The sequence below is a fragment of the Triturus cristatus genome, chromosome 8 (assembly GCF_964204655.1).
Source record: "Triturus cristatus chromosome 8, aTriCri1.1, whole genome shotgun sequence".
NCBI classification, from domain to species: Eukaryota; Metazoa; Chordata; class Amphibia; order Caudata; family Salamandridae; genus Triturus; species Triturus cristatus.
The window spans coordinates 456,755,357-456,768,274 of NC_140591.1; the positions used below are offsets into that span (position 1 = coordinate 456,755,357).

Consider the following 12,918-nt stretch of genomic DNA (forward strand, 5'->3'; position numbering starts at 1 on the left):
GCTACGGCCACGTCCTTGGGCCTCTCGCCCCGCGGCCACAAACTTCCGCTTTTCGCTCCTTTCGTGGCCAAGGAAGGGGCACCTCCTCACGTCCGCCTAGCCACCGGCCACAGAACCAGCCTGCACGCGGTCGCGGACGTGGTTTCCGCCGAGGCGGTACTGGAGGACGACGCGGTCAGTCCACATCCACCCCGGCAGCATCCGCCTCAAAGCCTTCCTAGTCCGAGCTTTCAGGCCCATTCCACACCAGTGGGCGGCAGAGTTCGCCATCACCTGCTCGACTGGCGTTCCATCACGTCGGACAGGTGGGTGCTGCAAATCGTCCAAAGGGGCTACTCCCTCCCCTTAGAGACGACCCCTCCAGCCATGCCACCGCAGCACCACCGTATCTCGGGGGATCATTTGAATCTTCTCCACGAGGAAGTTTCGTCCCTCTTGGCCAAGGGGGCCGTCGAGCGCGTTCCGAGCCCAGAAGTAGGTCGTGGTTCCCACAACTTTCTGGTTCCCAAGAAGGGCAAAGGGGGCCTACGCCCTATCTTGGACCTCCGGAACGTCAATGCCTTCCTCCGGAAGGAACGGTTCAAAATGTTGACTTTGGCTCAGGTTCTAGCTGCCCTAGACCCTGGAGACTGGATGGTAGCGTTGGACTTGCAGGACGCATATTTCCACATCCCCGTCCTGCCGGCCCACCGACGTTACCTGCGGTTCACGGTGGGTCAGGAGCACTTTCAGTTCACCGTGCTCCCCTTCGGCCTTACCAGTGCCCCTCGGGTGTTCACGAAAGTGATGGCGGTGGTCGCAGCTCATCTGCGCAGATCAGGGGTTCCAGGCTTCCCCTATCTCGACGACTGGTTGTTGAAGGTGGGCTCGCCCCAGGCAGTCGTCTCCCACCTCCAGACTACGGCGGATCTCCTGCATTTGCTGGGGTTTTCCATCAACGTGCCGAAGTCACACCTGAGCCCCTCTCAGAAGCTCCTCTTCATCGGATCGGTTCTCGATTCGGCGCAGTTCCGGGTTCATCCACCGGAGCAGCGGGTCCGGGATACACAGGCCCTGATTCCCATCCTTCGGCCTCTATCCTGGGTTTCGGTCAGGCTAGTGTTGCGGCTTCTGGGGCTGATGGCCTCCTGCATCCTACTAGTGCATCACGCCAGGCGGCGCATGTGGGCTCTGCAGTGGGACCTGAAGTTTCAGTGGGCCCAGCATCACGGTAACCTGTCCGACCATGTCTTGATCTCGGAGGGCACTGCACAGCAGTTGCAGTGGTGGCTCACGGACCGCGATTGGGTCACGGGCAAGAGCCTCTCCCTACCCCTACCGGAGCATGTCGTAGTGACGGATGCGTCCCTCCCGGGATGGGGTGGCCATATGGGAGAGGCGGAGATCAGAGGCCTCTGGTCTCCGGCGGAGTCTCGCCTCCACATCAACTTGTTGGAGCTGAGAGCGATCCGACAAGCACTGAAAGCCTTCCTTCCCTCTGTGCGGGGATGTGTCGTGCAGGTGTTCACAGACAACACCACCGCCATGTGGTATTGCAACAAACAGGGCGGGGTGGGTTCGTGGACCCTTTGTCAGGAGGCTCTGCGCCTCTGGACATGGCTGGAACACCAGGGCGTCACCCTGGTGGTTCAACATCTGGCGGGCTCTCTGAACGCCAGAGCAGACGAACTCAGCCACCGGTGCATGATGGATCACGAATGGCGTCTGAACTCCGAGGTGGCGCAAGGTCTCTTTCAGCAGTGGGGAGAGCCTTGGTTAGATCTATTCGCCACCGACGAGAATGCGCAATGTCAGCAGTTCTGCGCGTTGGAATTTCCAAGGCGGCTCTCGCTCGGCGATGCTTTTCGTCGCGAGTGGAGTTGCGGTCTGTTGTACGCCTTTCCGCCTATACCACTTCTGCCCAGAGTGCTGAAGAAGATCAAGCGCGACCGGGCCCAAGTCATCTTGGTGGCTCCGGATTGGGCACGAAGGTACTGGTATCCCGAGCTACTCAGTATGTTGACCGATCCTCCGATACGTCTGCCCCTTCAGGAGGATCTTCTGTCGCAGCAGCAGGGGACGGTCCTCCACCCGAACCTGTCCAGCCTCCACCTCCAAGCGTGGAGATTGAGTGGCGGCAGTTGATGCCATTTGACTTGCCTCCTGAAGTCTGTGATATCATTCTGGCAGCCAGGCGTCCCTCCACAAAGACGGTATACGCCTGCCGGTGGAACAAATTTGTGGCATGGTGCACAGCAAAGGCTGTGGATCCCCTCTCCGCCCCTCTTTCTGAGGTTCTCCTCTTTCTTCTTTCTTTGGCCCAGCAGGGCTCTGCCCTGGGCACCTTGAAAGGTTATCTTGCTGCTCTCTCTGCCTTCTTACGGCTTCCAGATCAGCCCTCTCTTTTCAAGTCCCCTGTAGTGTCACGCTTTCTTAAAGGCATTACTCACACGTTCCCTCCTGTCCCTTTCGTAATGCCTCTGTGGGACTTGAATCTTGTCTTGACATTCCTGATGTGCGCTCCCTTTGAGCCTCTTCTCAATTGTCCTCTTGGTCTTCTAACTCTTAAGACTGCTTTCCTGGTAGCCATCACCTCAGCTAGACGGGTGAGTGAGCTCCAGGCTCTATCGTCCAAGCCTCCTTTTCTATCTGTTCATCCGGACAAGGTGGTCCTTCAGCCTCGTCCTTCCTTTCTACCGAAAGTGGTGACCCCCTTTCATCTTGGGCAATCTGTCACCTTGCCCACCTTCTTTCCGCCTCCGCATCCTTCCAAAGAGGAAGAGCGGCTCCACCGTCTGGACCCAAAACGTGCGCTCTCCTTTTATTTGGACCGCACTAAACAGTTCCGAGTGGACGACCAGCTTTTCGTTGGCTACGTGGGTGCAAAGAAGGGAAAAGCTGTACACAAACGGACCATCTCCCGGTGGGTCGTTTTGTGTATAAAAATCTGTTATTCCTTGGCAAAAAAGGAACCGCCTGTTGGGCTGCGCGCCCATTCTACTCGGGCCACAGCGGCTACTACTGCTTTGGGACGGGGAGTCCCTTTGCAGGACATCTGTCAGGCGGCAACGTGGGCTTCGCTACACACGTTTGCCAGGCATTATTGCCTAGACAGCCAAGTCCGGAGGGATGGCTTCTTTGGCCGTTCTGTCCTCCAGGACTTTCTGGTGTGATCTTGGTTCGCAGACCCACCACCGGGGTTGGTATTGCTTGGGTATCTATTCTAAGGTGAGGAATCTAACTAACGTGTTTCTTTCAGATGAACAAGTTACTTACCTTCGGTAACGATGTATCTGTAAGAAACATTAGTTAGTTAGATTCCTCACCGACCCACCCATCCTCCCCGTTCTGCGAACTGACATCTAGGGTTAAGGCTATCCCTTTCAGGGCCCTAGAATTTTCTGCCACCAGTGTCGGTCTCTTGCATGGCTCTGCGTTCCTGGCGCGGAAGGCTATGTACAAGAACTGACGTCAGCGCGCGAGGCGGCGTCTAAGTAGTCCGACGTCATTCCGGCGCACGACGAGCCGCAGACGACGCCTAGCGACGCGCAAGGGGTATTGCTGACGAAAAATCTTCCGGATCCAGTCTGACGCCTGGGGATATTCTAAGGTGAGGAATCTAACTAACTAATGTTTCTTACAGATACATCGTTACCGAAGGTAAGTAACTTGTTCTTCATGTCTATTTAGCTCCCCTTGCGAATTGTCCTTCCCTTCATCTTGTCCGTCTTTAGCCGGTTCAGAGTTCTCTGCCTCTTTCTTGCCTACCCTGCTTCCTGTGAGTCCTGCTTCTCTTTTGTGCCCACCTTCCAGAGGTTGTGGAGACAAGCAGATAGACTAAGGCGTTCCTTATGCCTCCCATCGTCTGTCCCTTCATGTTTATCTCTATTTCTAATGTCAAATTTTTTACCATCTTTTCCCTTAGATTATGATGTGCTCCATGTATGCCATTTGTAAAGTAAAGGCAATAGATCTGAGATTTAAAACCATTGTTACGGCATACAAAGAACTCCCGAACACAGACCAGGAGGTAAGGAAACTTGTGTGTCTGATCATTATTCTATTCTTGCTACAACTGGCATGTCAGTCTCCTACTGCTTAATTTTGTACATTGTGTTTTTAAAAGAATGTCTTGCCTTCAGTTGTTCACTTCCACTAAAATAGAGACTGAAAAGTTAACAAAAATTGCCTCTTCTAAAACACACTCCTGTCTAATTCCGGTTCATTCTCATATTCATAGATCTATTGTAATCAGACAAATTAGATAAATGCAACCCCTGAGACACTAACGACCTAAACTTAGCAAATTCTTTCTCGACAAAATAAAATTTTCAACTGTAAATGATAGAAACATACTGGCAAACGTATTTTTACCTTAAAGGAGTTTTCTTATCTACCAGTCTGTTTTGCTTTTTAGTCAAATAAACTATCACCCTTCCTTTGCACTTTGTATTTTAGATTGAACCTTTTTAACATTATTTGCTCTACAGTATTAATATGTTGCTTGCTTTATTTGTTTCTTTTTCACATTTCTTAACATTTACTTTTCAATAGGTTTTTAGGTCTTGCCTGAGCCAGCGCTGCTCTGCGAGACTTTTTGTAAGGGGGCTTCAAAATCTGACCACACGCTCGTGCGTGTGGTTTGTTTTTGGTCAGAGTCTATTGGCCTTTGCGTGCGTCTTTCTAAGAAAGACAGCACGCAATTGGACAAAGGCGGTACATGTCCCGCCTTTTCTCCACCCACGGCGTATTGCTTGCGGTTACCCGCACAGGCACCATCTGTTTTGAATTATCGTGCCCAGACGGGTGCGCGATAATTCAAAACAGCTGTCTCACTGTGGCGCGTGCACGTCTCGCGTGCTTGATTTTTTTAACTACGCTCCGTAGTGCACTTTGTACTGCCAATTATTATCCTTGTAGCGCTTATGGGCGCAGGGATATGCTTGGCTCCACTCTGTTTTAATTTGTTGTTGTTTTGCACTTTCTCGCGTTTAAGTTTCAGTTTTTATTTTAACCATTATTATTTTCCTAGTATCATCTTTCAGAAGAGGAAGCTCTTCTGACTAGCGTGGGGTTGCTGGTCCCTGGTTTGTGCTGATTTTGCCTGCCTTGTTTCTCTGCCATTGGACGAGTGATACCCACACCCCTTTTGAGGGGGGCTATTTGAACATGGCCGGTGCGCAGTCTCGCTACTGGCACGCCAATGGCATACCCATCTGGGCCCCCATAGCAGACACTACTTGGCCACAGAGTTAAAGTGATCGGCCCCCAGGATTGCATCACCACCCCCTTTTGTACCGTTTTGTTCGCCATAAGTTGGCAGGGTATGCTCAGACGTGTGTCCCTTGCTCACTTTGCCACTGGATTCAAGCAAGCCTGGCTGAAGACGGCTGAAATGCCAGAAACCGGTCCTAAGAAGCTTGTTTCCGGTCCAGGGAAGGCATGGCTTGGCAGTTCGGGCTGGACTGTTCCCATGAGGCACAGGGTCAGACTGATTTGCATATGGCCATGTCTGAACTGGGGTGGCAGAGTGGGCTAAAGAACGGTGATGGATCAAACCCAGATCTCTTGACTGGGTGTGAGTGTTTGATTGGTTCTGATGCTCCGTCCATCACCACCCCCTTTTGTACCGCTTTGTTCGCCATAAGTTGGCAGGGTATGCTCAGACGTGAGTCCCTTGCTTACTTTGCCACTGGATTCAAGCAAGCCTGGCTGAAGACGGCTGAAATGCCAGAAACCGGTCCTAGGAAGCTTGTTTCCGGTCCAGGGAAGGCATGGCTTGGCAGTTCGGGCTGGACTGTTCCCATGAGGCACAGGGTCAGACTGATTTGCATATGGCCATGTCTGAACTGGGGTGGCAGAGTGGGCTAAAGAAGGGTGATGGGTCAAAACCAGATTGTTGACTGGGTGTGAGTGTTTGATTGGTTCTGATGCTCCGTCCATCACCACCCCCTTTTGTACCACTTTGCATTTAGTCCAGCAGGTGCACGGGCCCACTTATGTGTTCGGGCATACTTTAGATACAATTTTCTCTTACTTTTCTTTGTTGACTGAGGAGTGTCCTATCGTGGTCACTTGGTCCGATCATCATATTATTCCTTTCCAGGTCCTGTTATCTAACTCAAGGAAAGGAAATGGGACTGACAAATCAAGGAAATGGGCCAAGATTAACTCTGAGGTCTTTACCATGGTGCTTTTAGTTGAAAACCCCGCTCTGGGGGAAGATTTTGACACAGCTGTGTCAGACATCAAAAACTGGATTACAGGAGCGTTGGATATAGTAGCTCCTTTTGGTCCAAAGGCAGAATCAGCGGGACTCATTCTCCACACCTTAGTATAACAAGAACTTGGCATCTGTAAAGAAGTCTTGCAAACATCTGAAATGCTTATGGCACAAGGATTACAGTGCTGACAGTAGAGATAGTTATAAGGATGCACATAAATGTGCGCTTTGCACCGTCTTGCCTAACTCAATATCAATGAGGCCATTCAACGCCACGCATAGTGGCTTTCCATTGCTTCATAGATATGAACCTGTAGTCCGCGCCGCTGCGCATCACAAAAAGGGATGATCCAGCAGCACATGTGGCTCATAAATAAATCCCTATATGAACAAACCCACACCGACAGAAAAAACATGAAACACCCATTTAATTTTCAATTGGTTTTATTATGGTGTAGGCAGCAAGCTATACCAGGTTCTTCACTGACTTTGTCTGCTTCACAATAAACTTAACATACGCCTTTACTTTAAGTTTCAGTAATTCCCCAGTTTATAAAGCCAAAAAATACAATATTCAATTATGGTAACAACGGGAAAGAGCTTTAGGAAAGGGAGAGACAGGAGAAATAGATAGAGTTGAAGAATGGAATTTAGGAAAGACAGGGCCGAAAAAGAGGTGTGTAAGAATTTGAAAAGGATAATACACGTGGCAGGACATTACCATATACAACAAGCATTGGCATAGCCAATAGGTTTCACTTTCCCTGACCAAACGCACACTACACTTTGTACCCAGACTCAAAGGGATGCTTAAAACTGTTTTCCTATTCTGTGGTAATACACTTTTGAATGTACAATTTGCACAGTAATCATAAATGCAGGAACCTGCTTTTATTATTAGAGTTGCTCTAAACAACGTGTAAATGGGCTATGATTATTTTCGCTGCCATGGCAGCATGGAGCTATGGTTCGACAGCGCCCTTTCTTGAGCCTTGTTTGGGCGCAGGGCCTGGCCTGCAGCTAGCAATTCAGGGACAACATGGCAGTCATATCCAGCTTATAAAATGGCCTCTCACAAGTCAACTCTAACTTGTGAGTCGTCTACCCTTTCTGTGACTTTTGTTTTCCTCTGGACATCTCTTGTCTACCACTGTGTAATATCTATTTGTGTATAACTATAAGAAAGACACAGATGGAATCCAGGCTGCCCGATAGGAACTCTACCCACGTAAAACCGCTAATTTGTGTGTGCCTACAGTGCCCTGTACTAGTGGAAGCTCTCTCAGTTATATGCACAGACGTGAGTCCTGTGTTCACTGCACCACTGGATTCAGGCTAGCATAGCTGATGAGGGGTGATAGCCACAAACCAGTCCCAGGATGCTTGTTTCCGGTCCAGGGAGGAAGTGACTTGCCAGTTTGGGCTAGACTGTTATCATGACGGAGCATCCCTGCATGCTTGTAGATGGCACCGTTCTACTTGGCGGCTTCTGCACCTGAAGTTACGTGCACTGTGCCTATATAGGAGTCCTCCCTAGCACGCTGATCTTTCCACACCAGAAGCATGGAACCACAAAGGATGCTGATGTACTGGTATGCAGCACTAATGCCCTCAGAAGAGTCACCCTACACAGAAATCTGTTGAAAGAGTGTGGCTGATGGGAGGGCCTCTAAGGAATCTGCAGCTTGATAAGGGGCCTAATTTAGATCTTGGCGGGACTCCTATCGTCCCTCAGCAAGAGGAGTATCCAAGTACTCAGACAAGCTGATGGTATCCCGCCTGCCGTAGTTAGATATGTGCTGGCTTAATCGCCGGTCTCATCGACAGACTGTTTCTTGTCACGTAAGCGGCTCACCGTCGTCGAGGTGGCAGACTTCTCTGCTCGCTAACCGTACTGGTTACCAGTACTCCATCGCCGTCATGTTGCACTGAGTCTAGTTTAATGTCCCCGTAGTGCAGGCGTTGTCGTAGCGGCAGTTTGCTGATTGAGTGAGTCCCTGGTGGAGTGGAAACTGGTAAGCACTACTGATTTATGTGTCAAACCTATATATTTTTTTTTTATAAAACCAATTTTATTGAGTTATCAAAAAACATAGGCACAAGAACGTGCCCGAATAAGGCTGCAAGTGGATAGATTAAATACAAAATGAGTACTTAGGAGTCTATTACAGTTCCATGGTACATCAGCAATCATCTGCAAGCAAAAGGAGAAAAGGAACCCTCTCCTAACATGGAGAAATGTGATCTGAATGGGGGCTGATCCCCGGTACCCCATCCTCCATCTTGTAATATAAGTCAGCGAGATCTATTAGTTGGTATCTCTCCGACCACCATCTATAGCTTGCAACTTTAACAACCCCCCTCCCCTCCCAATCCCAACTATCCCCTCCTCCCTCTCCTCCCCCCCTACCACCCCCCACCCTTCCCCCCGCCATGTCGCTGGGTTAAGAAAGGGTTTGGTGCTGGATCCGTGGGCAGGACAGTGATGCTCCGTGGTCCATGCATTCCAAACCGCAAGTGTCAGTCTTAGGGACAAGTGTTCACCCAGGATCTCCCCGCCGTATCTGTGCCCTGCCCTCTAAGCAATCAGTGCCTCCTAACCTCAGTTATCTGCTGCTGGCTCCCCCCGGTCAGGAGAGCCCTCCATATCGCCAGGTGGGTGTTAGAATTGGGAATCTCTGGTTGGCACAGGTATGCACTTGTGACAAGCAGGGACTCTTACTTCTAAGTCAGAGTAAGGGGATCACCCTTTCAAATAACCCCTGCTCACCCTTTAGGTAGTGTGGCGCAAGCAGTCAAGACTATTCTCAGGGCGTCATAGGTTAAGCATTTGTGAACACATACAGTAATACAATGACACACCACAAATGGACACCAGTCAAGGTTGTATCAAAAATAGCTTTCTTTATATAAGGCTTAGCACAAGACCAGAAGAACGAAAAATGACCACAGTATTATTTTAAAGTTCAATGTTCTTGTAGAAAGGCTTAGAATACAAAAATAGGCTTCTCTTAGTCAATTACGCTTCTTTTCAGGCTTTGGACGGTTCGTACCTGGATGTGCGACTCGTTGGCATTAAAAACAAGGAAAGTACGAGTCAAACAATCGTTGCGGACTCCGGGGTCCGTAGCGTGCACGCTGTGGTGCGAACAGAACAAAGTTCCTTGGTTTTGTAGGGTCCGCGACGGACAGTGCGGGACAAGTCGATGGGTCCGGGTCGTAGCTCGGCAGCGTATTCAGGTGCTGGTCAGGTCGCGGCGTTGGGACGCGGCGTTGGTACGGGACCTTCAGGGATATGTGCGGATGGCCCGGATCGGCTTGCAGAGTCCGTGGCGTTCGAGCCGTACCTTCGGTGTGGATAGGCGGCGACACTTCACGGCACCGTACAGCGTACGGGGAGGATCGGTGCGATGCGGCGTCTCGGCTCTGAGCACGGCACGATGCAGTACTTTGGCAGCGTACGGACCGTACCTGCGGGACAGCGAAGCTTGGGTCCGGCATACAGGATTAGGCAGCCAGGGTTGTACGTCTCGAATCGGCGGGGAAGGTTAGGTGCGATGCGGCCGGGAGAGATACGGTGCGTACTAACGCTTTTAAATCAGCGTAGACACACGGTGCCGGGCGGCAAAGACATGCGGATGGGGTACGAGTCGTACTGGGGCCAAATCCAGCGGGAAACAAGCAAGAATTGTCCAGGCAACTCAGCTTTGGAAGGCAGATGAGTCCAATGGTCCTGGGACTCAGTTCAGGGGGCAAGCTCTTCTTCCAAGCCCTTGGAGATTTGTTGAAATCAAAGTGCAAAGTCTCTCTTATTCTTTTCCTCTCCTTTCTCAGCAAGGCACCAGCTGCTGGCCAATCCCACAGGTTAGGGAAAGTTACTCCTTCAGCTTCTTCCAGGTCCTTCTGGTCATGCAGAGTTTCTTCGTGGTTCAATCAGGATCTGATTTCTTAGGAGCAGGGCTCCTACATTTATACCAAGTTTCTTTTGTCTTTACAGGCCAGGGGGGGCTTTGCATAATCCCAGTCCAGTTCTTTTCAGTGAGGAGCACTTTGTTGTTGGGACTCTGGCTTCTTCTATCAGCAGGCAGCGCAGAGACATCAGACGCTCCCCATGGGGTGGAGCCAGCATTGTGGTGGCAGAGCACTGCCCTATTCAGAGTCAAGGTGCACTCCTCCCACCCATCCTGGTGTAATCTCTCTATTCACCACCTGGTAGCCCCAGCCTGTCTCCTGGAACTTCCCAGCCCTGTCACTCAAGCTACACACAAAGAAGATAGCCCTCCCCTCCAGAGGCGGACTGAGATGGTTAGGCACGCAAAGGCTAACTTTCTAAAAGTAGCATTTGCAAACCCAGGATATTAAAATAACCTTTGCTAAAAGATGTATTTTATTATTCTGAGTTCAGGCATACTAAACATGAATTCCTACCATGCTTCCTGAGCCTGCTAGGATTATAGAGTGTTATAATCTAGCAGCCCATTCTGGCCTATGGAGAGCAGGTAGCCTTACAATAGTGAAAAACGAAAATGGCTGTAATTCACTATTAGGACATGCCACACACTTCAGGGCATGTCCTACCTTATCCTTGCAATGCACCCTGCCCTAGGGCCTACCTTAGGGGTGACTAACATGAAGGTACGGGAAGGTTTTGGGACTGGCAAGTGGGGACACTTGCCCAGTCAGCATGACAGTACCAGACTGCATGCAGGTTCTGCAGTGGCAGACCTTAGACACATTTTACCAGGCTGCTTCTGTGGGTGGCACAACCAGTGCTGCAGGCCCACTAGCAGCATGTGGATATACAAGCCCTTGGCACCCCTGGTGCACTCTACTAGGGACTGATAGTAAACCAAATAAGCCAAACATGGAAGTCAATTCACATAATACATTTTCCCCTAGGGAGCACTTGCCCTGTGGCACTGGATGGCAGTGGCACAGGGCCCTGAGCAGCTAACACCAGCACAAAAATACATTGAGGCACAGACAAAAATGGAAGGGTGACCCACGCCAATGGTGCCAGGTCTAACAGTGGGTGTTTTACCAGCTCCACCAGTGCAACCCACGCACGCGCCATTTCCAGAGATTTGTCACCCCCAGTTCGGGTGGCCATGCGCAATCTACAGCTCCCCTCTGCTTCTGCCCATTTGTGTCAAACTTATATGTTGTGTTTCCTTCTAAAATATGTGTAGGTAATTTGATGCCTCTTTTCTTACATATTCCATAGCACACACACAGACCCTACTAAATGCACACCAACAGGCACCACAAGCACAACCACCACACCAACATAAGTTTTTATTTAAGTGTCAATACAGGTGTGTTAATTTTACTTTGATAAGTGGTCAAATGTACACTTATGCATTACACGAACAAATCCATGAGACTAAAGCAATTGTGAACACTCTATTCATAGTAAGACAAGTGTAATAGAAGCTTACCTTAGATCCCAGCAACAATGGATTTGATTAGTGTTGTGGTCATATAGTAGCAGCAAAAGGAGGACCTGGACAATGAGGTTCAAGACCGAAACAGAAGCGGGAAACAGAAAAAAAAGTTAGGTTTCTACCTCATTTCCCTCGATTCCACCAACTCAAAGTAGGAGATATCTCTGCCACTGTTTCCTCGACGGAAAGGCACATCGTGATTGGCCCGGCGGTAATCTTGGCTGGATTCCAGCCAACAGCCACATCTGCCTGTGACGCAGTCAGCTGCATTCGGGCAGTCTTTCGTCCATGGACCTGCTAACATAAAATAGAGTATGCAGCCCGCCAAGTATACAGGATGTTAAACTGTCAAAAAAGGGACTGCGGGACTAGATCTACCAAGATCTAAATCCGTCCCAGAGTGTCTACCAGATAGTTTGTTATAGAAGATAAGTAACTTGTTCATCTTATACCGACTTCTAGCCCCAGATCTTTTACCTTAGAATAGATACCCTAGCAATACCTTCCCGGAGGTGATTCTGTGAGCAGACCAAAAAGTCCTCTATGACCAAACAGGCAAAGTGCCCATCATGATGGACTTGACTGCCAAGGCAGTAATACCTATTGTGCAGAGATGCTAACACAGCTGCCTGACAGATGTCCAGGACAGATAGTCTGCAAGCTTAATGCATTGGTGGCAGCCTTGACTCTAGATGAATGAGCGTGCAAGCCCTAAGTGGGTTGCCTTTGGCCAATGCGTAGCAGATTTTTATGCAGAGTACTATCCATCGTGAGATGGTAATTGTCTGGACTGCCTTTCCTTTCTTTGCTCCGATGTAGCCAACGAAGAGTTGATTGTCCACCCAGAACTCTTTAGTATGATCATTGTAGAACAAAAATGCTCTTTTGGGATCGAGGTGGTGGAGTCTCTCTAAGATGGATGAAAGAAGGTAGGTAGGGTGATTTTTTTGACCCACATAAAAAGGTGGCCCTACTTTCAGGAGAAAGGAGCCACAAATTCTCACAACCAGTTTGGGTAGAATGTTGTTTAGGGATGGTGCACAGAGTGCTTGAAGTTCACTGACCCTCCTGGCCTATGTTTGGGCCACCAGAAAAGCTGTTTTGATGGAGACAGTTGTGTAGCAGCTTGAAGGGCAAACACATTAGAAAGGTCAAGATCAGATTGAGGGCCGATTCGCCCATAATGAATGGTTTTGCAGGGAATAGATGTTGGAGTCTTTTCGCAGTTCTACTTTGTTTTGCCCTACTGGAAAGAATGAAGTTTGAGTGTAA

The 12,918-nt window shown here is 49.7% G+C and overlaps 1 protein-coding gene across 1 annotated transcript in view; it reads left to right on the plus strand.

Annotated features, from left to right (window-relative positions):
• RB1 (RB transcriptional corepressor 1) overlaps positions 1-12,918 on the plus strand; it is a 1,278,597-nt gene that overhangs the window by 1,010,598 nt on the left and 255,081 nt on the right. Inside the window, exon 21 of the mRNA XM_085621884.1 lies at positions 3,905-4,009. Coding sequence (XP_085478010.1) covers positions 3,905-4,009 — 105 coding nt within the window. The remainder of the gene's footprint in view (positions 1-3,904; positions 4,010-12,918) is intronic.